Below are 23,389 nucleotides of genomic sequence, written 5' to 3'. Positions count from 1 at the left end.
AATTTTTCGGGGCCGTTTGAAAAATTGCCATGGTCGCGCGAAAATTCCGGTCGTGACGATACCTGAACGGTGTCGATCGGTGCAGCGATACGGACCGAAAAAACGTGGGAAAAAAACATGATTAAATAATAATAAAGTTGCAGAATAACATTATCTGGCTTTGCCAAAAAGGCAAAAACGAGATTATAAACTATTTTCTCAGCTAGTTCGCATATTGACACCTAATTGGCATAGTCCCCTCCCCTTCCTCCTCCTCTTCCTCATCACTGTTTTGGTGCGTCTGTTAACAGCAATCAGCAGCTTGTTGTGGTTCAGCCAGCACAGAGGAGAAAAGAAAAAAAATTGTAAAAGAGGACGGATGACAGCGACATGTCCCTCGCAAAGTCCACGCATGTGTCTTCAACAACAGCAGGCGACCAAGAGAGCGTAAGGAGAAGACCCACGGTGGAGTCCATTGGTGAGCGCTTCCTTTTTATTCATTTAGTTTATCCTTGACCTTTTTAACAGGTGTTTATTGTAAGGACGTTTGTTTTATTTTGAATGATTTACGTGGCGGACCTCATGGTTCCGTTTGTGTAATCAAAGTCACCTGTGGGTCGAACCTCTACAACTATTTGACTCTTAAGTGTCATTTGTTTAGGTTTGTCAGTGTTATTTCTTTTCAATGTGATATGAGGCAATGCTATTGATGAGAAATGAATGTATTTTCATTTACAGTGAAAATGTCTTCGTTAGCAGCGTTTTTGTTGAATGTGTTGCAACAATGCATTGATAATGTGTGAGAGTGTGACATGTATGACATGCATGACTCTCAGGAGGTTGTTGTTAGTCACACCCATTTGTTTGGGACAGCCACGCCCCTTTGTGACCATTCGCGTTTACTCTGTCTGCCATAGGCTATGGAGGTAGATTTGTGTCTTTATTATTCAATCAAATAAAAAGTCGCTTCAATCAAATAAAATGTCGCTTCAATCAAAATATATATTTTCAATCGAAGAATAAGTCACTTCAATCAAAAAAAAAAAAAAAAAAAATGTGTTTGAATGCAAAAATACATTTGAAACTCAAAAAAATATATTTAAAAAATATTTTTCCATGATTGAATTTTTTTTTTTTTTTTTTTGATTGAAACAACATTTTTGATTGAATTTGGACCACATTTTGGCTAGGACATTTGTGTCTTTATTATTCAATCCAAAAATAAGTTGCTTCAAACAAAAAAATATATATTTTCAAAAGAAAAATCACTTCAATCAAAATTTTTTAAAAATTCAAGCATAGAAAAAAAGGTTTGAATTTAAAAAATATTTGCGACTCAGAAATTCGCATTTGAACACTTTATTTTTCATTCAGACTGTTTTCTTTGATTGAAGCAATCCTTTTGGTGTTTGAGCAATATTAGGGGTAGGACATTTGTGTCTAAATCATTCAATCGCAATAAAACTTGCTTCAAAAAACTATTTTTACGCAAAGAAAAAATCATTTGCAAAAATATATTTTTTAAAATATATATTTTTATTTGAAATATATATTTTATTATTGAAGTGTCACTTTTTTGAAAAGCAAAATGTTTTGAACTTCCTGATCCAATTGCTTTTTTTGCTCCCGATTCAATTCCAATCGTTCCCGATCATTTTTCCCGATCATATACATTTTGGCAATGCATTAAGAAAAAAATGAATAAAACTCGGACAAATATATACATTCAACATACAGTACATAAGTGCTGTATTTGTTTATTATGACAATAAATCCTCAAGACGGCATTTACATTATTAACATTCTTTCTGTGAGAGGGATCCACGGATAGAAAGACTTGTGACTTTGTATATTGTGACTAAATATTGCCATCTTGTGTATTTGTTGAGCTTTCAGTAAATGATACTGTAGCCATGCCCAAATGCATGATGGGAAGTGCAACCATGACTGTGCGTAGTGCTACCAATTGAAGTATCTTCTCTGTGTTGGGAAATAACATAAGGTGTTAAGAAAAGGATCAATTGCTATCTTGCTTCTCCACATTGCTTGCATGATATTTCTAATCATAGGGAGAGAGATTGTAAGGCTTTAGCCAATTAAAAAAAGGCTCAAAAGGCTGCCAAAATTCACTCTATTCATTTTACGCTGCCTTTTATCTCTATATAGGTAAAACGGCGTCATTACAGATTGAGCGCGACAATGCGTGAGTGGGTCGTGCAGCGCATGCATTAATTATTAAAATAAATTGTTAAATATATTATCGTGATACATTTTTTAAAAAATTAATTACCGCCATTATCGGGATAAATTTGATAACCCTACCTTAAGCCTAAAGACTCTGGATGAGTGTAACATATTATGTCTGTAACGTTAAATACAATTAGAAAATGTTTTAATTCAAAATATATATATTAAAAAAAAGGCATGGCCGATATTTTTTTGCCGATTCCGATACTTTGAAAATGACGTGATCGATCGGGACATCTTTAGTGTCTTTTATACCGATAATTAGTTAAAACAGGTGTCTCTGGTGTCCTTCGACAGCTCTTTGGTCTTGGGCATAGTGAAGTTTGGAGTGTGACTGACTGATGTTGTGGACAGGTGTCTCTTATACCGATAATGAGTTAAAACAGGTGCCATTAATACAGGTAACGAGTGGAGCCTCGTTAGACCTCGTTAGAAGAAGTTAGACCTCTTTGACAGCCAGAAATCTTGCTTGTTTGTAGGTGACCAAATACTTATTTTCCTCTCTAATTTGGAAATAAATTCTTTAAAAATCAAACAATGTGATTTTCTGTTTTTTTTTTCCCACATTCCGCCTCTTATTGTTGACGTTTACCCATGTTGAAAATTACAGGCCTCTCTGATATTTTCAAGTGTGAGAATTTGCACAATTGGTGATTGACTAAATACTTATTTGCCCCACTGTATATATAGGAAAGTCAATTTCCTTCAATGACACTTAAAATCCGCTTATGCCGGCTGCCCATCCAGAGAGGCACGATCCAGAACAAAATCGCCGGTTTCTACGGCTGCAGTCCCACACAGATCGGCTCTGTGTCGGGCCACAGCACCCTGAGTTCACCATCAACGCCGTCGAGACCCCTTCGCCCGAAGCGTCGTCCAATCATTTCTGCCATTACACCCCCAAGTGTTTCCTAGCCGTGCACAGAGGTGACACATGACTTGAAGTTTCATAGTACAGTGGTATGAAAAAGTATCTCAACCTTTTGTAATGTCTTACATTTCTGCATAAAATCGCCATCAAATGTGATCTGATCTTTTTCAAAATCACACAGATGAAAAAACACTGTCTGCTTTAACTAAAGCCACCAAAACATTTATCGGTTTTCATATTTTAATGAGGATAGTACGCAAACAATGACAGAAGGGGGAAGAATAAGTGACCCATCACATTTAATATTTTGTGGTCCCCGCCTGTGGCAGCAATAACTACAACCAGATGCTTCCTGTAGCTGCAGATTAGTCTGGGACAACAATCAGGACTAATCTTTACAAAACTGCTATAGTTCAGTCAGATTTCTGGGATATCTGGCATGAATCACTGTCTTGAGGTCATGCCACAGCATCTCAATGGGGTTCAAGTTTGGACTTTGAGTTGGCCACTCCAGAACTTGTATTTTGTTCTCCTGAAACCATTCTGAAGTTGATTTAGTTCTGTGTTTTGGATCGTTATCTTGTTGCAGTATCCATTCTCTTTTTAGCTTCAACTGTCTGACGGACGGCCTCAAGTTTTCCTGCAAAACATTGTGATAAACTTTTGAATTCATTCTTCCATTAGAGATTGCAAGTTATCCAGGCCCTGAGGCAGCAAAACCGCCCCGAATCATGATGCTCCCTCCATCTTGCTTTACTGTGGGGATGAGGTGTTGAGGTTGGTGAGCTGCTCCCCTCCTTTTTTTCCCTCCAAACGTGATGTTGTGTGTTACCCCCCAAACAATTCAACTTACACAAAGTATTTTGCCAAAACATCTGTGGAGTTTGCCCTTTTGCGAACATTAAACGAGCAACAATTTTTTTTTTAAGAGCAGTGGCTTCCTCTGTGGAGTCCTCCCATGACCACCATTCTTGGCCATAGTTTTACCTATGGTTCATGTGAGCACAGAGATATTGGACTGTGCCAGTGATTTCTGTAAGTCTTTAGCAGACGCTCTAAGGTTATTTTTTTACCTCTCTGAGTATTCTGCGCTGAACTCTCGGCGTCATCTTTGGGGGATGGCCACTCCTTGGGAGAGAAGCAACAGTGCCAAACGCTCTCCATTTGTAGACAACTTCTCTGACTGTTGATTGAAGAACATCCAGACTTTTAGAGATGGTTTAGTAACCTTTTCCAGCTTTATACAAATCAACTAGTGCTGCAACGATTAATCGATTAACTCGAGTATTCGATTAGAAAAACAAAAAAGATTCGAATTAAATGTTGCTGCTTCGAGTATTCGTTTAATTAAAGTGACGTTGTAATGGCTTGTTTTTGAAAGAGTTTGCATTTAGTTTTATTGATTTGGGTGGATACACTGCCTTCTAGTCTGCCTCATTTTACATGGCCAAATCCAGCTGCTCCTTGTTAAGACCAACACAAGCTAGGTTTTTGTTTGAGCTAATGTTTTTAATGCATTCGTAATTTAGTTTAAAGGTATTTTTAGCCGATTTTTGTGGGAATATGTGTCTGAACCATTTGTTAAGAGCAATGTAAAAAATAAAATTAAAAAAAAGGTAATTTATAGCATTTAAGCTAGTGGAAGTTTGCGTTGTAAGTTAGCCAATTGTTCTTTTGTTGTACATATGTAGATCCTCATTTATTTTGTTTTATACTGTTTGAGGCCCAGCTCAGGTATTTTAAATTTTTCATGTTTATCCGATTACTCGATTAGTCCAACTACCTAGTTCATTCATTAATTGACTACTAAAACAATCGATGACTGCAGCCCTAGTGTGTTATCAAGCGTAATGAAATTTTTAGGTAAGAAATAAGATTTTTTTAAATAAAATCTCGAAGTTTTTGAGTGAAAGCGGTAAAAAAGTTTGTCTTTTGTTCTTTTCTAGTCACTTCTGAGATGCAATTGTTGGCTGTTTTCAACAATGTACATCGAAAATAAACACATTGATGGACTGAAAATGGTTCAATGTTAGATGAAATGTCTTGTTTTCTTATGTATGTTTATAATGGCTCCTTACCTAAAAAAATGTTTTATCCGATTACTCGATTAATCGATACAATTTTCAGTCGAATACTCGATTACTAAAATATTCGATAGCTGCAGCCCTAAAATCAACAACCCTTGATCGCAGGTCTTCAGACAGCTTTTTTGACCGAGCCATGATGCACATCAGACACAGCTTTTCATCAAGACATTTCTTACCAGGTGTGTGTTTTATAATGGGGAGGGTAGATTTAAACCACTCATCAGTGATTGCACACACACCTGACTTAATTTTTTGGGTAAAAAATGGTTTCAATTGCTCTTTAAGTCTCCTAAGGCAGAGGGTTCACCTACTTATTGTTCCCCCTTCTGTCATTGTTTGCATGCTATTCTCATTAAACATGAAAACTAGGGCTGTCAAACGATTAAAATTTGTAATTGAGTTTATTACAGCTTAAAAATTGTAATTAATCGCAATTCAAACCATCTATAAAATATGCCATATTTTTCTGTAAATTATTGTTGGAATGGAAAGATAAGACACAAGACGGATATATACATTCAACATACGGTACATAAGTACTGTATTTGTTTATTATAAGAATAAATCAACAAGATGGCATTAACATTATTAACATTCTTTCTGTTAAAGGGATCCACAGATCGAAAGACTTGTAGTTCTTAAAAGATAAATGTTAGTACAATTATATTAAAACCCCTCTTAATGTTTTCGTTTTAATAAATTTTGTAAAATTTTCAATCAAAAAATAAACTAGTAGCCCGCCATTGTTGATGTCAATAATTACTTACACAATGTTCATGGGTGCTGAAGCCTATAAAATCAGTCGCACCCAAGTGCCAGCAGAGGGCGGCAAAACTCCATAAAACACAATTAACAAGTGGGCATTTCACTGTACTGTCATTTAAATCTGTCTGAGCGGGGCATGTGTGTTAATTGCGTCAAATGTTTTAACGTGATTAATTTAAAAAATTAATTAACGCCCGTTAACGCGATAATTTTGACAGCCCGAATGAAAACCTATAAATGTTTGGGTCATTTTTATTAAAGCAGACTGTTGTTTTTTTCATCTGTGTGATTTTGACAAAGATAAGATCACATTTGATGGTGATTTTATGCAGAAATGTGAGAAATTTCAAAAGGTTCAGATACGTTCTCACACCACTGTATTTGGACAAATGTTGACAAACATATTTTGAATGCAGCTTGCGCAGGGGCGCACAACAACTCGGAACGCTCCGCATCGTTACGCTACGGTGAAGAAGACTGGCATGAAGGCACCTCCAAAACCACCATCAGGGCTGAGAACGAGGTGGAGGCGCACAGGGAGGCCAACAACTACAAGGTAAGCATGCCATATGTTACCTTTTTGATTTAAAGTCACGTTTCCTTATCTAAAGATGTTTTTTGTAGTTTGGCTTCCGAAAGTGGAAAGGCAATGTAACAGAGAAGCCTATCGAAGACCGGTCAGATGTGGTCAAAGAACTTTATTCGGACCTTAGAGTCGTCAAGCCCCAAGGAGGTCCGTTGAATTCATTTACAAGCTGATAGAACAGATTGGCTTGAGATTTTTCTTTCTTCCAGGCTCCACGGTGACCTTTGGGAACATTGGTTATGTGATTTTATTTGGATGGTGGATGTCTTTAACCTACGTCGTCATTTGTCCTGTGATGTTCCTGACAATTATTGGCGCGCCGTATGGTTGGTATCATCTACTCTGTACTGCTCATAATTAATGTAAAGAGCATTAATGATGTTTGTTTGAAGGAAAACTATGTTTAAAGCTGGCTTGGTACTTTATTTGGCCATTTGGGAAGTCTGTGGAGAAGGTAATATGCTCGGAATTCTGCCTTACTTTCCATGTGTGATCCCATGATCCAGATGAGGTTCATTTCTTAATCCCAGGCTGCTGACTTCACCAAAAGATCCGCAACGAAGCCTCAGAGGTGTGAGGTCATTCCTGAAGAGAGAGATACCCAGGACAGCAAGGACATAGTCAGAGAAAAGGACTCAGGCCCTCTTCTCATGTCCTCTCCTTTACCTATTGAGTTGCCTTTGCCAGAGTTGACTGCTAGGACAAGGTCAAAACATTGGGTGAGGAGCTGTACATCACATAATATACAGTGGGGCAAATAAGTATTTAGTCAACTACCAATTGTGCAAGTTTTCCTACAAACAAGCGAGATTTCTTCTAACTTCTTCTAACGAGGTCTAACGAGGCTCCACTCGTTACCTGTATTAATGGCACCTGTTTTAACTCATTATTTGGTATAAAAGACACCTGTCCACAACCTCAGTCAGTCACACTCCAAACTCCACTATGACCAAGACCAAAGAGCTGTCGAAGGACACCAGAGACAAAATTGTAGACCTGCACCAGGCTGGGAAGACTGAATCTGCAATAGGTAAAACGCTTGGTGTAAAGAAATCAACTGTGGGAGCAATTATTAGAAAATGGAAGACATACAAGACCACTTATAATCTCCCTCGATCTGGGGCTCCGTGCAAGATCTCACCCCGTGTCAACAAAATGATAACAAGAACGGTGAGCAAAAATCCCAGAACCACACGAGGGGACCTAGTGAATGATCTACAGAGAGCTGGGACCACAGTAACAAAGGCTACAATCAGTAACTAGGGCTGTCAAACAATTAAAATTTTTAATCACGTTAATCACAGCTTAAAAATTAATTAATCGTAATTAATCGCAATTCAAACCATCTATAAAGTATATATTTTTCTGTAAATTATTGTTGGAATGGAAAGATAAGACACAAAACTGATATATACATTCAACATACTGTACGTAAGTACTGTATTTGTTTATCATAACAATAAATCAACAAGATGACATTAACATTCTGTTAAAGCGATCCATGGATAGAAAGACTTAGTTCTTAATAGATAAATGTTACTACAGCTTATACAAATTTTATATTAAAACCCCTCTTAATGTTTTCGTTTCAATAAAATTTGTAAAATTTTCAATCAAAAAATAAACTAGTAGCTCGCCATTGTTGATGTCAGTAATTACACATGGTGCTTAAACCCATTAAATCAGTCGCACCCAAGCGCCAGCAGAGGGAGACAAAAAAAAACACAAGTAACTAGTGGACATGACACTGGGCTGTCATTTTAATCTGTTTGAGTGGGGCATGTGTGTTAATTGCGTCAAATATTTTAACGTGATTAATTTAAAAAATTACCGCCCTTTAACGCAATAATTTTCACAGCCCTATCAGTAACACAATGCGCCGCCAGGGACTCAAATCCTGCACTGCCAGACGTGTCCCCCTGCTGAAGCCAGTTCACGTCCAGGCCCGTCTGCGGTTCGCTAGAGAGCATTTGGATGATCCAGAAGAGGCCTGGGAGAATGTGTTATGGTCAGATGAAACCAAAATAGAATGTTTTGGTAGAAACACAGGTTCTCGTGTTCGGAAGAGAAAGAATACTGAATTGCATCCGAAGAACACCATACCAACTGTGAAGCATGGGGATGGAAACATCATGCTTTGGGGCTGTTTTTTGTCCAAAGGGACCAGGACGACTGATCTGTGTAAAGGAAAGAATGAATGGGGCTATGTATCGAGAGATTTTGAGTGAAAATCTCCTTCCATTAGCAAGGGCATTTAAGATGAGACATGGCTGGGTCTTTCAGCATGACAATGATCCCAAACATGCAGCCAGGGCAACAAAGGGGTGGCTTCGTAAGAAGCATTTCAAGGTCCTGGAGTGGCCTAGCCAGTCTCCAGATCTCAACCCCTTAGAAAATCTGTGGAGGGAGTTGAAACAGCCCCAAACATCACTGCTCTAGAGGAGATCTGCATGGAGGAATGGGCCAAAATACCAGCAACAGTATGTGAAAAGCTTGTGAAGATTTACAGAAAACGTTTGGCCTCCGTTACTGCCAACAAAGGGTACATAACAAAATATTGAGATGAACGTTTGGTATTGACCAAATACTTGTTTTCCACTATGATTTGCAAATAAATTCTTTAAAAATCAAACAATGTGATTTTCTGTTTTTTTATAGTCTCATTTTTGTCACATTTTGTCTCTCATGGTTGAGGTTTACCCATGTTGACAATTACAGGCCTCTCTAATATTTTCAAGTGGGAGAACTTGCACAATTAGTGGTTGACTAAATACTTATTTGCCCCACTGTAAACAAAATATTAAATAGTTTAAGCCTTAACTTGAATGCATGCAGTGTCGCTTGAGTACCTACGTGTGGCTGCTTCTGGGCTATCCCATCCTGGCAGTGGTGCACACCTTGGCCTGCGTCATCTCCTGGCTGCTGGTCTTCACCATCCCCGTCTCCAAGATGAACGCTCGAACGCTCGCCGTCATCTTGCTCATGCCTCCTGAGGACGTCCACATACACACGCTGGAAAAGGTATCAATAAATACCCAGGAATTGAGAAATGTTAGTCCTAGTTGTGTCGTCTTTTTGCAGACGCTTAAGTCCGAAGCCAGAGTCATCCTGTGCTGCTACCGCGCCGTCAACTTCTATTACTACAAATACACTGTCCAAGGGATCAACATCTTTGCGCTGAGTATCCTTCTAAAAAGCCGTTAACAATCTTTCCACATTCCTTTTTATTCTCCTTGAATCCACACTCGCTCGCAGATCTTCTCCCCTTGGTAATCATAACATTGGTTATTGGCTACACTGACCAGAACCATAAATACTTCAGTTCAGAGACCAAGTTTGCCACAGCCATCACCTCCATCGTCCCGCTGTCCTACTACATCGGCATGGGCATCGCCAGGTAGGTTCTGTTGTTAAACTACAAACCCTAGCAAAAAGTATGGAATCACCAGTCTCGGACGAGTTTGTTCTACATTTTATCATGTAGAACAAACTCTGATAAAAAGCTTGAAAAAATAATGAATTACAGAGGTACCCAGTGCTTAATTTGTAAACCATAAGGTGCTGGAACGCAAAGTATATATGACTGCGCAGGGATGACGAGACGGGCACAGGTCCCGGAACATACGCAGAAAATGGTGCTAAAAAAACAGCAACACACAAATGCCGACTTGCCATGCTGTGGGACTTACAAGCCTCAATTTCAGATGATATCCAAGCTATAAACGTTATAACAACAATTTGCAAATATTTAGGCTATACTCTGCACAGCACGGGCAATTGCCCACATAACCACAGGTGGGACAGTAACATACTGTCTAACTTGTAAAACATAAAACAAAAATCAGAGATTAAAAATAACACAAACCTATTCTTTTGCGAGTTTCATCCACCCTGTCTTCTCTGGCCCCAAAGTTCCACCGCCTTACAAATTCAGCAATCCAAACCCGAATTTCCCATAAGGGTACTGACCTGTTGCTCTGGCTGTTGGAGGTCCGCCTGGCTGACTGCTGGCGCTGTAGCTGGCCCCCAATCTGGGTAGCGCTGAACCTAACCAGCTGCTCCCACGGTAGCAGCCTCCTGCCCCGGCTTGGCTGGCTGTCCATGAACCTGGCTAGCTACCGCAGCGCTAGCCTCCAGCCCCCATCCCTGGTTGTTTCTTTTTTGACTTCGTTTTAAACCATCTTCCTTCTTTTTGAAAAAAGACTGCAACTGTCTTTTTGCCATGTTGAAATACCGTTTGATCCTGGCTGCTCGCTCTCCAGATACCCCAAATTTCCCCAAATTTTTTTATTATTATTTTTTTTTTTTATGTCAGGGGCGTGAGAGGTGCCGGATCCGTCCAAATAAGTCGCGGAACGCAGGGAGGCCAAAATCAAGAGGTGCTGGATCTTGTTCCGGCAAGATCCGGCACAAATTAACCCCTGGTGATACCTCTACATATGAAGTTAATTCGTTCCAGGACCTTGTTTGGAAGTCGAAATGGTCGTGTGTCGAGCAGGATTTTCCCATAGGAATACATTATAATTAGGGTTGTTCCGATCATGTTTTTTTGCTCCCGATCCAATCCCGATCGTTTTAGTTTGAGTACAGTATTTGCCGATCCCGATATTTCCCGATCCGATTGCTTTTTTTTTTTGCTCCCGATTAAATTCCAATCATTCCCGATAATTTTTCCCGATCATATACATTTTGGCAATGCATTAAGAAAAAAATGAATAAAACCCGAACGGATATATACATTCAACATACAGTACATAAGTACTGTATTTGTTTATTATGACAATAAATCCTCAAGATGGCATTTAAATTATTCTTTCAGTGAGAGGGATCCACGGACTTGTAATTCTTAAAGGATAAATGTGACTTTGTATATTGTGACTAAATATTGCCATCTAGTGTATTTGTTGCGCTTTCAGTAAATGATACTGTAGCCATTTAACTGTTCTGCCCAAATGCATGATGGGAAGTGCAACCATGATCGTGCGTAGTGGCACCAATTGATATATGTTCTCTGCGTTGGGAAATAACATAGGGTGTTAAGAAAAAGATCAACTACTACCTTTCTTCCCCACATTGCTTCCCACGATATTTTTGTTGAGAGGGGGATTTTAAGGCTTTAGCCAATTAAAAAAAAGCCTCCAAAGACTGCCTAAATTCACTCTACTCATTTCACGTTATCTTTTAGCTCTAAATGTAAGTAAAACGGCACCATTATAGATTGAACGCGACAATGCGTGAGTGGCTCGTGCAGCGCATGCGTTAATTGCGTTAAATAATTTTACGTGATTAATTTTTTAAAAATTAATTACCGCCGTCAGCGCGATAAATTTGATAGCCCTACTTTAAGCCAAAACTAAAGACTCTGGATGACTGTAAGACATTTTGTCTGTAACGTTAAATACAAATAGAAAACGATTTAATTAAAAAATATAAATATATTAAAAAAAGGCATGTCCGATATTTTTTTGCCGGTTCCAATACTTTGAAAATGATGTGATCGGACCCGATCGATCGGCATCCCAATCGATCGGGACATCTTTAATTATAATTCCATTAATTAGTCAGCCCAAAAACCTTCACTAAATCTTGAATAAATACTGCCGGTACTAATACAAATGACAATTACACATAGCAAAACTGATAAATTATAAATAAAAACCGGAATAATAAAATAATCATAATTCCTGTACTAATGTAACGAATCGGGTTCTAATGTGGCGGACGTTTTTTGCTGTACATGAACGCACCGCACCCGAGAGCTGTAAGCTTGAGAGTTTCACTTTCAATGTTTTCTTTGGCGGTCAGGAGGCGTTTTGTGTTGAATAAATTGTGAAATAAATGATAAAAACGTGAAGAAGCTGGCGATTTCATTGGCGATGTTCCCACAATAATTGTCAGCTTAACTTATAAAGATGGGCGAACGGTGGTCGGAGGAGGACCGTGAACCTTGTCAAGAGTCAAGAATCTGCATTGGACAAAGTGATGATGCTGGAACCTTTGTTTGGTGCTGTTCCAGTGAGATTTACAAAAAAGACTGCCTCAAGAAAACATCAGAATTCCCTCAGTCTTTGATGGTATGGGCCTGCATGTCAGGCAAAGGCACTGGGGAGATGGCTGTGGTTTACAAGTTTACATTGAAATTTTAGACAGCTTTCTTAGCCCTTCAACTGAAAATGTCATTTTCCAAGATGACAATGCATCATGCCCCAGAGCTAAAACTGTTAAAGCATTCCTTGGAGCATTCCAATGTCATGGCCTGCAAATAGCCCAGATCTCAACCGTATTAAAAACCTGTGGTGGAAATTTTTAAAAATGGTCCACGGCAAGGCTCCGACCTGCAAAGATGATCTGGCAACTGCAATCAAAGAGAGTTGGCACCAAATTGAGAGAGACTGCAAGCTGTTATAAAAGCCAGAGGTGGTGCTACTAAATACTAGAGATGTGTTTTGATTGTTATTTCTCTGTTTGTTTCTAATGATTTCACATTTTTTCTCTCAGAATGAAGTGATTCCATATATATATTTCCCTGCACTTGCTCTATAAAAGTAACATTTACTGACCACCACAATGTTATTTATTTTTTTATTTCAATTAGGGCTGTCAAACGATTAAAATTTTTAATCGAGTTAATTACAGCTTAAAAATTAATTAATTGTAATTAATCGCAATTCAAACATCTATAAAATATGCCATATTTTTCTGTAAATTATTGTTGGAATGGATATATACATTCAACATACGGTACATAAATACTGTATTTGTTTATTATAACAATAAATCAACAAGATTAACATTATTAACATTCTGTTAAAGCGATACGTGGATAGAAAGACTTAAGTTCTTAAAAGATAAATGTTAGTACAAATTATAGAAATTTTATATTAAAAACCCTCTTAATGTTTTCGTTTTATTAAGATTTGTAAAATTTCCAATCAAAAAATAAACTAGTAGCCCACCATTGTTGATGTCAATAATTACACAATGCTCATGGGTGCTTAGTCGCACCCAAGCACCAGCAGAGGGCGACAAAACTCCAAAAAACACAAGTAACAAGTGGACATTGCACTTTGCTGTCATTTTAATCTGTTTGAGCGGGGCATGTGCGTTAATTGCGTCAAATATTTTAACGTGATTAATTCAAAAAATTAATTACCGCCCGTTAACGTGATAATTTTGACAGCCCTAATTTTAATGTTTTTGAATGCTAAAGAGTTGCACTTTTGAACGAATTCATTATTTTTTCAAGATTTTTATCTGAGTTTGTTCTACATGATAAAATGTCTGAGTGAGTGCTCGTCCGAGACTGGTGATTCCATACATTTTGCTCGGGGTTGTATTATATTTTTGTGTGCGTAACTGCAAATGATGAAAGTGCCCAAAATTCCGGGGGTTCTGCAGCATTTCGGCTCAGAGCAACTTTGCCGTGGGGGCGGTGGTGAACGCCACGTTCGGCTCTATCACCGAGATGACCTTCTACATCACGGCACTCCTGCAGGGCCACCGCGCCGCCTCCAAATGCTACGAGGAGGTCGTCAAGGCCGCACTCACTGGTACACTGCTGGGCTGCATCCTCTTTATACCTGTAAGCGTCCTGACTGGACTCTAGATCAGGGCCGGCCCAGGCCATTTGGGGGCCCTAAGCAAAATAATGCCAAGGGCTCCAAATTTTTGGCCCACCATTTTGTCACAGTCTACTGTGAAACCCATACATGCAATCCAACCTATATGTCCATATTTTGTATATTAATCAAATTTGGTGCACTGCATTCTTCAAACTTCTCACCCCAAATGATTGTCAGTACTTACAGTAGATAACACCAAACCTTTTTCTAAAAGAGGAAAGAAAGAAGTTAAGGAAGAACTTTTATTTTTATGCTTGTAGTCAAGTATCAAAACTCACAAAAGTCAAATAAAGCAAACTGTAGTAAACAAAATAGAATGTAAAACAATTGCAAGATTGCTCCCTATCTGGGCCCCCTATTGGTCAAGGGCCCTAAGCAGCTGCATAGTCTGCGTATAGGCTGGGCCGGCCCTGCTCTAGATGATCTTAAAGCCTTACGAACAAACTCATTGTGCTGTCAACACAGGGCATCTGCATGATTATTGGTGGCATTAAACACCGGGAACAGCGATTTAACAGCCGCTCGGCCGGTGTAAGCTCAGCTTTGCTCTTCATTTCCGTTGGAGGTATGGAAGAATTATGGCTATTTTGTGTATCATTTGTGTAAAGGGCAAAATCAGTTTTGTATTTTTCCTCAGGTATTTTTGCACCCACCCTCTTCTCCAAGACCTTTGGCAGCCTCGTATGTGAGAGCTGCACCAACGTTCCAGGGAATGCCAGTGTGCCTTTTGTGTGCAAAGACTGCCACTATGATATGGTAATGTGGATAATCAATGCTTCTGGACCATTGTTATGGTTTGTCTTTTCTTGCAGAGCAAAACGGACCCCCAGTTGATCATTATGCATATAGAGTGAGTCCATATGCCGTAGTTGTAGGGGAAAAGTATGTGATTTTTAAGATGATAATAATGACGACTCAATATGATTCCAGGCCTCTGGTGTACACCATTTCTGTGCTGCTGCCTGCCGCCTACCTCATCGGCTTGGTCTTTACTCTGAAAACTCACTCGCACATCTACGACATCCACATCAGTGACGGCCAAGGTGGCCACGCCCACGGTCAGCATGCTGTTCACGAAGGCGCCGTCCTCCCCCGCCCTGGCGAGGGCGCCGCCGGTCCGCTCCTCGCCGCCAACTCGTGCATTAATGCCAGCGTTGTGTCCTCCTGCCACGTTGCCACAGGTGTGTTGTGCTTGTTCCCCATTTACAGTGTATCACAAAAGTGAGTACCGTATTTTTCGGACTACAAGTCGCACCTGAGTATAAGTCACACCAGCCATAAAATGCCCAACGAAGAGGAAAAAAAAACATATATACAGTGCCCTCCATAATTATTGGCACCCCTGAAAAAGATGTGTTTTTAGCTTCTAATATATATTTTTTTAGGGCTGTCAAAATTAACGTGTTAACGCGCGGTAATTAATTTTTAAAATTAATCACGTTAAAATATTTTACACAATTAACGCAGATGTCCCGCTCAGACAGTATTCTGGCTTTTGGTAAGTTTTACAGCAAGGGTTTTTGTGCTGTCTAACAGCGAACTCTTGTGGTCGCTTTGCGACATGGTTTGTTTTCTTGCCAGTTCAATATGGCTGCACGACGTCTCTGTTGTGCTTATATGATCCTTGGACAAGATTTGTCCGTAAGTATGGTTGTTGTAAAGAATGTACATATTGTGTCAATAAGCAAAATGTTATATTTTTTGTATGAGACGCTTTTTGTTTATGTTTAGTTAACCTGTATAGCGTGCTAAGCTAACGTTGTTGCTAATGCAATGCTTGTGTACTTTTTTTTTTTTGTGTAGTTTTAGGACGGTCTAAAGAGGACAATGGTTTGAGGCCATTTTATTAATAAATCAGAAGAAGTCTGATTATTAAGGCGTCGTTCACTCGCTGTCTAGCTTTGGAAAAAGTAGACGCTTCGGAGTGAGGACAGCATAGACAGATTTAAATGACAGTAGAGTGAAATGCCCACTACAGTCCTTATGTACCGTATGTTGAATGTATATATCCATCTTGTGTCTTATCTTTCCATTCCAACAATTTATTTTACAGAATATATATATAATTCACAGAAAAATATGGCATATTTTATAGATGGTTTGAATTGCGATTAATTGCGATTAATTACGATTAATTAATTTTTAAGCTGTAATTAACTTGATTAAAAATTTTAATCGTTTGACAGCCCTATTTTTTTTTATTCAAATATACAGATATATATAATATATATAAAGTACATCCCTAAATGTCCAAATTGAGTACTGCTTGTCATTTTCCCTCCAAAATATCATGTGATGTTACAAAAGAAAGTCCGCCCGTCTCCTCAGACCATCGGACATGGTTCCAGTAATCCATGTGCTTTGATGACATGTCTTCAGCAAACTGTTTGCTGGCTTTCTTGTGTATCGTTCCTCCTGGGGTGACAGCCATGCACACCAATTTGATGTAGAGTGCAGCGTATGGTCTGAGCACTAACAGGCTGACCCCCCACCTCTTCAATCTCTGCAGCAATGCTGACAGCACTCCTGTAACAAGTCACATGACATTTTGGATGGAAAATGACAAGCAGTACTCAATTAAGTACGTCGTTTCTAAGGGGTGTACTCACTTTTCTTGCCAGGAGTTTAGATATTAATGGCTATATTTTGAGTTATTTTGAGGGCAAAAATAAATGAACTCTATAATATAAGCTGCACACGGACTACCGTAATTTTCGCACTATAAGGCGCACCTTACTGTAAGATGCCACCCACCAAATTTGGCACGAAAACGGCATTTGTTCATGGATAAGCCCCACTGGACTATAAGCCGCAGCTCTCCTCATTGTATTATGAGATATTTACTCCAAAAGATATTACCTGGTAACACTGTATCTTACAGCTGCATCATAAGACTGTCATAAAACCAAATGAACCACCATGACGCTTCAAAATGCTTCATTTGGCCATCACTGCTCCCTTGGAGGAGACTGTGAACCTCTGCTACCACCTGCTGTCAATACTGTTGTCTAACATGCCTCTTAGCATGCATGGCAGCTCTACAAATGTAAATAACAATCAAAATTCATGTTCTGTGGTAATTATTGCTTCAGTTACTGTTCCAGTTGTTTCATTAATTGCTAGTTTTGGTATTTGGTAACATTTTATATGACAGTGGCGCCATTAGACTGTCGTAATCATGACATGACACTGTCATGAGCATTAATGAATGCCTATAACAGATGTCATTTAGTGTTATCCGGCAAATTATCTCACTTTTGAATGCATGTAAAAGATCCAAGCTGGACATAAATGGAGTTAATGACATAATATGTCGGTTGACACTTAATGACATCTGTCATAAGCATTCAATAATGTCATGTCATAATTATGACAGTCTTATGACACCGTTGTCAAATAAAGTGTTACCTATTAACCCAAATAAATCAACAAATAAGCCGCACTGGACTATAAGACACAGGATTCAAAATGAAGGAAAAAAGTACCGGGTTATAGTCCAAAAATTACGGTACTTTTCATTGTGTCAAAGTGTCATTTTGTCAGTGTTGTCCCATTAAAAGATATACTTAAATATCTGCATAAATGCGAGGGGTGTACTCACTTTTTTGATACACTGTATGTGCATGCATGTTAACGCATGCAAGTGAGTTTTAAGCAGAGAAATTCTAAATAGAGCTCAGATGACAACATCCATGCATCACACAGGTCACCATGTGGTCCACTGGTCTCGATGGAGGGCGCTCGCCGTGCTCATTGTGGCCACGGTGCTGATGGCCTGCTGCGCAGATCTCAGCACAAACAACATCGAGCCCATGCTGACAAACTCCTCAATCTCCCAGGTGTTCCCAAAAACTTTTTTCTCAACCTTTTTTTTTCATTTACACAACTACCACGGTGCCTTCTACAGTACTTCATTGGCGTGACTATTTTAGCGATGGTGCCTGAACTCCCCGAGATTGTCAACGGAATCCAGTTTGCGCTGCAGAATAATATCAGTTTGAGGTAGTTCACCAGACACTTGTGCAACAAGTTATGTCCTCCTAAATATGTTTTACATGTTTAAATTTTCCGGTGTATTAGTCTGGAAGTGGGAAGCTGTATCGCGGTGCAGGTGTGCATGATTCAAATCCCACTACTCCTCCTCTTCAACGCGTTCTACGTAAGTAAATTCACTCTTGAATGGTACAGTACTGGCCAAAAGTAATGCTCAATTTCTCCCAGAAAATGATTGCAATTACAAATGCTTCAGTAGTAATATCTTCGTTTATTTGCTTGGAATGAAAAAAAACAAGAGAATGGGAAAAAAAAAAAATCATGATAATTTTACACAAAACTCCAAAAATTGGCCGGACAAAAGTATTGGCACTAGCGCTGCAGCTATCGATTATTTTAGTGGTCGATTAATCGATGAACTAGTTAGTTTGAATAATCGAGTAATCGGATAAGGAACATGAAAAATTAAAATACCTGAGCAGAGCCTCAAATGGTAAAAAAAATTAAGTAAAATAAGGATCTATGTACAATAAAAGAACAATTGGCTAACTTACATAGCAAAAGTCCGCTAGTTTAAATGCTATAAAACGCTAACTTTTTTTTCTTTTTTTAAAACAATACTCTTAACAAATGGTTCAGACACATATTCCCACAAAAAACGTCTAAATTGACCTATAATCTAAAGTACGAATGCATTAAAAAAACATTAGCTCAAACAAAATCTTAGCTTATGTTGATCCTAACATGGAGCCGCTGAATTCAGCCATGTCAAATGAGGCAAAGTATTGGGCGGTGCATCCACCCAAATCGATAATTCTTAATGCGAACACTTTCAAAATAAACCATTACAACGCCACTTTAAATAACTGAATACTCGAAGCAGCAAAATTTGATTCGAATCTTTTTTTCCAATCGAATGCTCGAGTTCATCGATTAATCGTTGCAGCACTAATTGGCACCCTATGAAAAATCATGTGATGCTTCTCTAATTTGTGTAATTAACAGCACCTGTTACTTACCTGTGGCAATGACTAAATCAGACTGGCAGCCAGTTAAAATGGATTAAAGTTGACTCAACCTCTGTCCTGTGTTCTTGTGTGTACCGCATCGAGCACGGAGAAAAGAAAGAAGACCAAAGAACTGTCTGAGGACTTGAGAAGCAAAATTGTGAGGAAGCATGGGCAATCTCAAGGCTACAAGTCCATCTCAAAAGACCTGAATGTTCCTTTGTCTACCGTGCGAAGTGTCATCAATAAGTGTAAAGCCCATGGCACTGTGGCTAACCTCCCTAGATGTGGACGGAAAAGAAAAATCGGCGAGAGATTTCAACGAAACATTGTACGGATGGTGGATAACGAACATCGACTGTCCTGCAGTCCGAGGGTACAACAGTGTCAACCCGTACTATCCATCAGTGTCTGAATGAAGAGGGACTCTTTGGTCGGATACCCAGGAAGACCCCACTTCTGACCCAGAGACATAAAAAAGCCAGGCTGGAGTTTGCCAAAACTTACCTGAGAAAACCAAAAATTTTTTTGAAGAATGCTCTCTGGTCAGATGAGACAAAAGTAGAGCTTTTTGGGAAAAGGCATCAACATCGAGTTTACAGGGAAAAAAACAAGGCCGTCAAAGAAAAGAACACGGTCCCCACAGTCAAACACGGCGGAGGTTCCCTGATGTTTTGGGGTTGCTTTGCTGCCTCTGGCGCTGGACTGCTTGACCATTTGCATGGCATTATGAAGAATTTTGCAGCATAATGTAGAGTCCATGTGAAAAAGCTAGGTCTTCCTCAGAGGTCACGGGTCTTCCAGCAGAACAATGACCAAAACACACTTCAAAAACCACTAGAAAATGGTTTGAGAGAAAGCACTGGAGACTTCTAAAGTGGCCAGCAATGAGTCCAGACCTGAATCCCATAGAACAGCCATGGATAGATCTGAAAATGGTAGTTTGGAGAAGGCATCAGAGACCTGGAGCAGTTGGCCAAAGAAGAATGGTCTAAAATTCCAGCAGAGCATTGTAAGAAACTCATTGATACCGAAAGCGGTTTTTCGCAGTTATTTTGTCTAACGGTTGTGCTAGCAAGTATTAGGCTGAGGGTGCCATTACTTTTGTCTGGCCCATTTTTGGAGTTTTGTGTAAAATGTAGGGCTGTGTCAAATTATTAAAATTTTTAATCGAGTTAATTACAGCTTAAAAATTCATTAATCGTAATTAATCGCAATTCAAACCATCTATAAAATATGCCATATTTTTCTGTAAACTTGTTGGAATGGAAAGATAAGACACAATAAGGATATATACATTCAACATACGGTACATAAGTACTGTATTTGTTTATTATAACATGAAATCAACAAGATGGCATTAACATTATATACATTCTCTTAAAGCGATCCATGGATAGAAAGAATTGTAGTTCTTAAAAGATAAATGTTAGTACAAGTTATAGAAATTTTATATTAAAACCCCTCTTAATGTTTTCGTTTTATTAAAATTTGTAAAATTTTGAATCAAAAAATAAACTAGTAGCTCGCCATTGTTGATGTCAATAATTACACCATGCTCACTCATGGTACTAACCCATAAAATCAGTTGGACCTAAGCGCCAGCAGAGGGCGCCAAACACCAAAAAACAAGTAACAAGCGGACATTGCACTGTACTGTACATTTTAATCTCTTTGAGCGGGGCATGTGCGTTAATTGCGTCAAATATTTTAACGTGATTGATTTAAAAAATTAATTACCGCCCGTTAACGCGATCATTTTGACAGCCCTAGTAAAATGATAATGATTTAATTTTTTTTTCATACTCTTTTGTGCATTTTCATTGCGAGCAAAATAATTGAAGCTATAACTACCAAAGCATTTGTAATAGCAATCATTTTCTGGGAGAAATTGAGCATTATCTGACAGAATTGCAGGGGTTCCAACACTGTAATTAATTGAAGAGCTGTAGTCTACAGTCAATGTATTAATATTATTATTGTATATTTCTTGGCCAGGATGTGGGATTTGTGCTACTGTTCAGTGACATCCATCTCTGGGCAAGCATTTTCAGTGTCATTCTAGTCAACTACATCTTCATGGATGGCAAATGTGACTACTTTCAGGGTAAGTCGATGCCTTTTTTAAATCTTTCCTTCTTCTGCAGGAATATTGAAACATGTTTTGTTTTTAGGCACTGCCCTGGTGGTGGTCTACCTCATCCTTTTGGCGCTTTACTTCTTTGCTCCTTCCCCACGTGCTTGTTGAGCTGCTAAATGAATTCCTATCTAAAAGGAAATTCAAGAATTTCCAATTATAAACGACTTGCGCATCTAGTCTCCGCATTTAAGTGTAGATTTTTGCTATTTATTGGTGGTTTGTATTCTTTGTAATATGTGCTCAATAAATTCCGCTTGCAATTCTTCACGCACGCCTAGTACTCATTCTGTAGTTTTTCCAGAAGAGAACAAAAAGCAGAAAAGACATTGGGCTGCATATTGGAACCAGTGCATAATTTGTAAATCATAGGGTGCCGGAATGCAAAGTACATACGACAGTGCAGGGATGACGAGACGGGCACAGGTCCCGGAACATACGCAGAAAATGGTGCTGAAAACACGCAAATGCTCACTTGCCATGCTGTGGGACTTACAAGCCTCAATTTCAGATAATATCCATGGTATAAATGCAGTGTTGTCAGTAACGCGTTAGTAACGCACTACTGTAATCTGACTACTTTTTTCAGCAACGAGTAATCTAACGCGTTCATTTTTCTACACCAGTAATCTGATTAAAATTAGTTTCCTTAGTGTCTCTGTGTTACTATTTTTTCATTGCCTCATAACGTATGTAGGATGAATATTGTAGTCATGTACGAAGCGCATTTTGAATAGAAAATGCTAAAATAAAAGGTTCCCGGTATGTGTTTCCATGACAAGCTCTTAGCCATTTCCTGTTTTGGTCTCACATCATGTGTTGTGGGACTGACGCGGCTGGACATTCGCGCCGAGTGTTGAGATGTTGCGAGGGAATGTTGATCTGTGGATATCCATGAATGAAGGTGAGTATTTTTCCTTCATTCTGGAGCGTATCAGCAAAAGGTTGGACCTCCTACATGCACGGCCGTTTCGTAGCTTTGCCGTAGCAACGACGGGCAGTCACCGCTCCAAGTTGGCAAGCTTTGTTTACATCATATGGCGTGAGGTGATGTGTTCGTTTAGCATCTGTGGGATGTGTTGTAAGTCCGATTGAGTGTAAAGTGCTTAGTTGCCGCCACGTTTTGTGGCCAAATTGACCGCGTGTGTGTTGAGAGGAGTACTTCCTGGTTGTGCATGGCGTACCTCAGGGTTGTGCACGCGCATCTGCGCCCGCCACCACCTTTGCAATTTTGTGCAGTCAGTTTGCAATTTTTTTACATTGGCACTGATATGCTGTTAACCATAACCCGAAATTCAGAAGTTTTGACATTAGGCTTAATCTTAGAGTTAGCGGGGTTTAATTGGTCGGTGGAGTTGATTTCAACAAATTCCAAGTAGTTTGTCAGATATTTGTTAGTTTCAGGGCTCCGGAGTGGCTAAGCTAGCGCGAAATTCTGATATTCCCCTTTAAATTCAATCATTGGAAAGTCAATTACATGTGATGACATTTTTCTGTTGTCATTCTTATGTTGCGGCGGTAAAGGGAGAAAAATTGGTAAAAAGTAACTGATAGATTACTTTTAAAGTAACTTCCTTTGATAGTGAATTAATCAGTAAAATAACTAGATTACTTTGAGGCGTAATCTGTGACAACACTGTATAAATGTTATGACAACAATTTAAAATTATTTAGGCTATACTGTGCACAGCACAGGCAATTGCCCACAAAACCACAGGTGGGACTTACAGTACACCCGGCTTGGCTGGCTGTCAGTGAACCTGGCTAGCTGCTGCGGCGCTAGCCTCCTGTTGCTCCCGCTCCTGCATTAGCATGATCGCTGCAGCTGCCCTCATCACCGGTTGTTTGACTCGTTTTGAACCATCTTCCTTGTTTTTGAAAGACAGTAAATGCAACTGTCTTTTTGGCATGTTGAAATACAGTTTGATCCTGGCTGCTTGCTCCCCAGATGTCATAAATTTCCAAACTTTTTTTTTTGTTGTCAGGGGCATGATTTGTTGGTCCAGCTTTTCAGTTCACAAATCTCCGACTCTTTCAAATGACGTTAAATTTTTATAAACAACATGCAATTCCTGGGATTTGATCTGTAAATGAA

At 39.1% G+C, this 23,389-nt stretch overlaps 1 protein-coding gene across 2 annotated transcripts; it reads left to right on the top strand.

The window, feature by feature from the left end:
* The first annotated feature begins 248 nt into the window (after positions 1–248).
* cax1 (cation/H+ exchanger protein 1) lies at positions 249–21,532 on the top strand. 2 transcript variants are annotated; one of them, XM_057855528.1, is made up of 20 exons: positions 249–457; positions 2,974–3,153; positions 6,375–6,505; positions 6,574–6,682; positions 6,745–6,861; positions 6,928–6,989; positions 7,066–7,254; positions 9,371–9,556; positions 9,617–9,716; positions 9,791–9,932; positions 13,934–14,117; positions 14,623–14,722; positions 14,795–14,913; positions 14,970–15,007; positions 15,088–15,338; positions 17,863–17,996; positions 18,065–18,159; positions 18,238–18,316; positions 21,156–21,264; positions 21,332–21,532. In XM_057855528.1, the coding sequence occupies exons 1-20, from the start codon at positions 370–372 to the stop codon at positions 21,403–21,405; spliced, it is 2,487 nt and encodes an 828-aa protein (XP_057711511.1). In that variant the 5' UTR covers positions 249–369; the 3' UTR covers positions 21,406–21,532. The 2 variants fall into 2 exon arrangements, with proteins under 2 accessions (XP_057711511.1, XP_057711510.1); XM_057855527.1 differs by having other exon boundaries at positions 6,366–6,505; positions 21,332–21,531.
* The last annotated feature ends 1,857 nt before the right edge of the window (positions 21,533–23,389 follow it).

The sequence above is a fragment of the Corythoichthys intestinalis genome, chromosome 13 (assembly GCF_030265065.1).
Source record: "Corythoichthys intestinalis isolate RoL2023-P3 chromosome 13, ASM3026506v1, whole genome shotgun sequence".
NCBI classification, from domain to species: domain Eukaryota; kingdom Metazoa; phylum Chordata; class Actinopteri; order Syngnathiformes; family Syngnathidae; genus Corythoichthys; species Corythoichthys intestinalis.
The sequence above is the reverse complement of the archived record's forward strand: the minus strand, read 5'-3'. Positions and strand labels throughout refer to the sequence as shown.

What these genes read in the sequence shown, in the direction of transcription:
- cax1 (XM_057855527.1), top strand. Translation starts at nt 370, where the DNA reads ATGTCCCTCGCAAAGTCCACGCATGTGTCTTCAACAACAGCAGGCGAC. An exon ending in CAAACTCCTCAATCTCCCAG is followed by an intron (nt 17,997 to 18,064) that starts GTGTTCCCAAAA and finishes TGCCTTCTACAG; the next exon opens with TACTTCATTGGCGTGACTAT. An exon ending in CAAATGTGACTACTTTCAGG is followed by an intron (nt 21,265 to 21,331) that starts GTAAGTCGATGC and finishes TTTTGTTTTTAG; the next exon opens with GCACTGCCCTGGTGGTGGTC.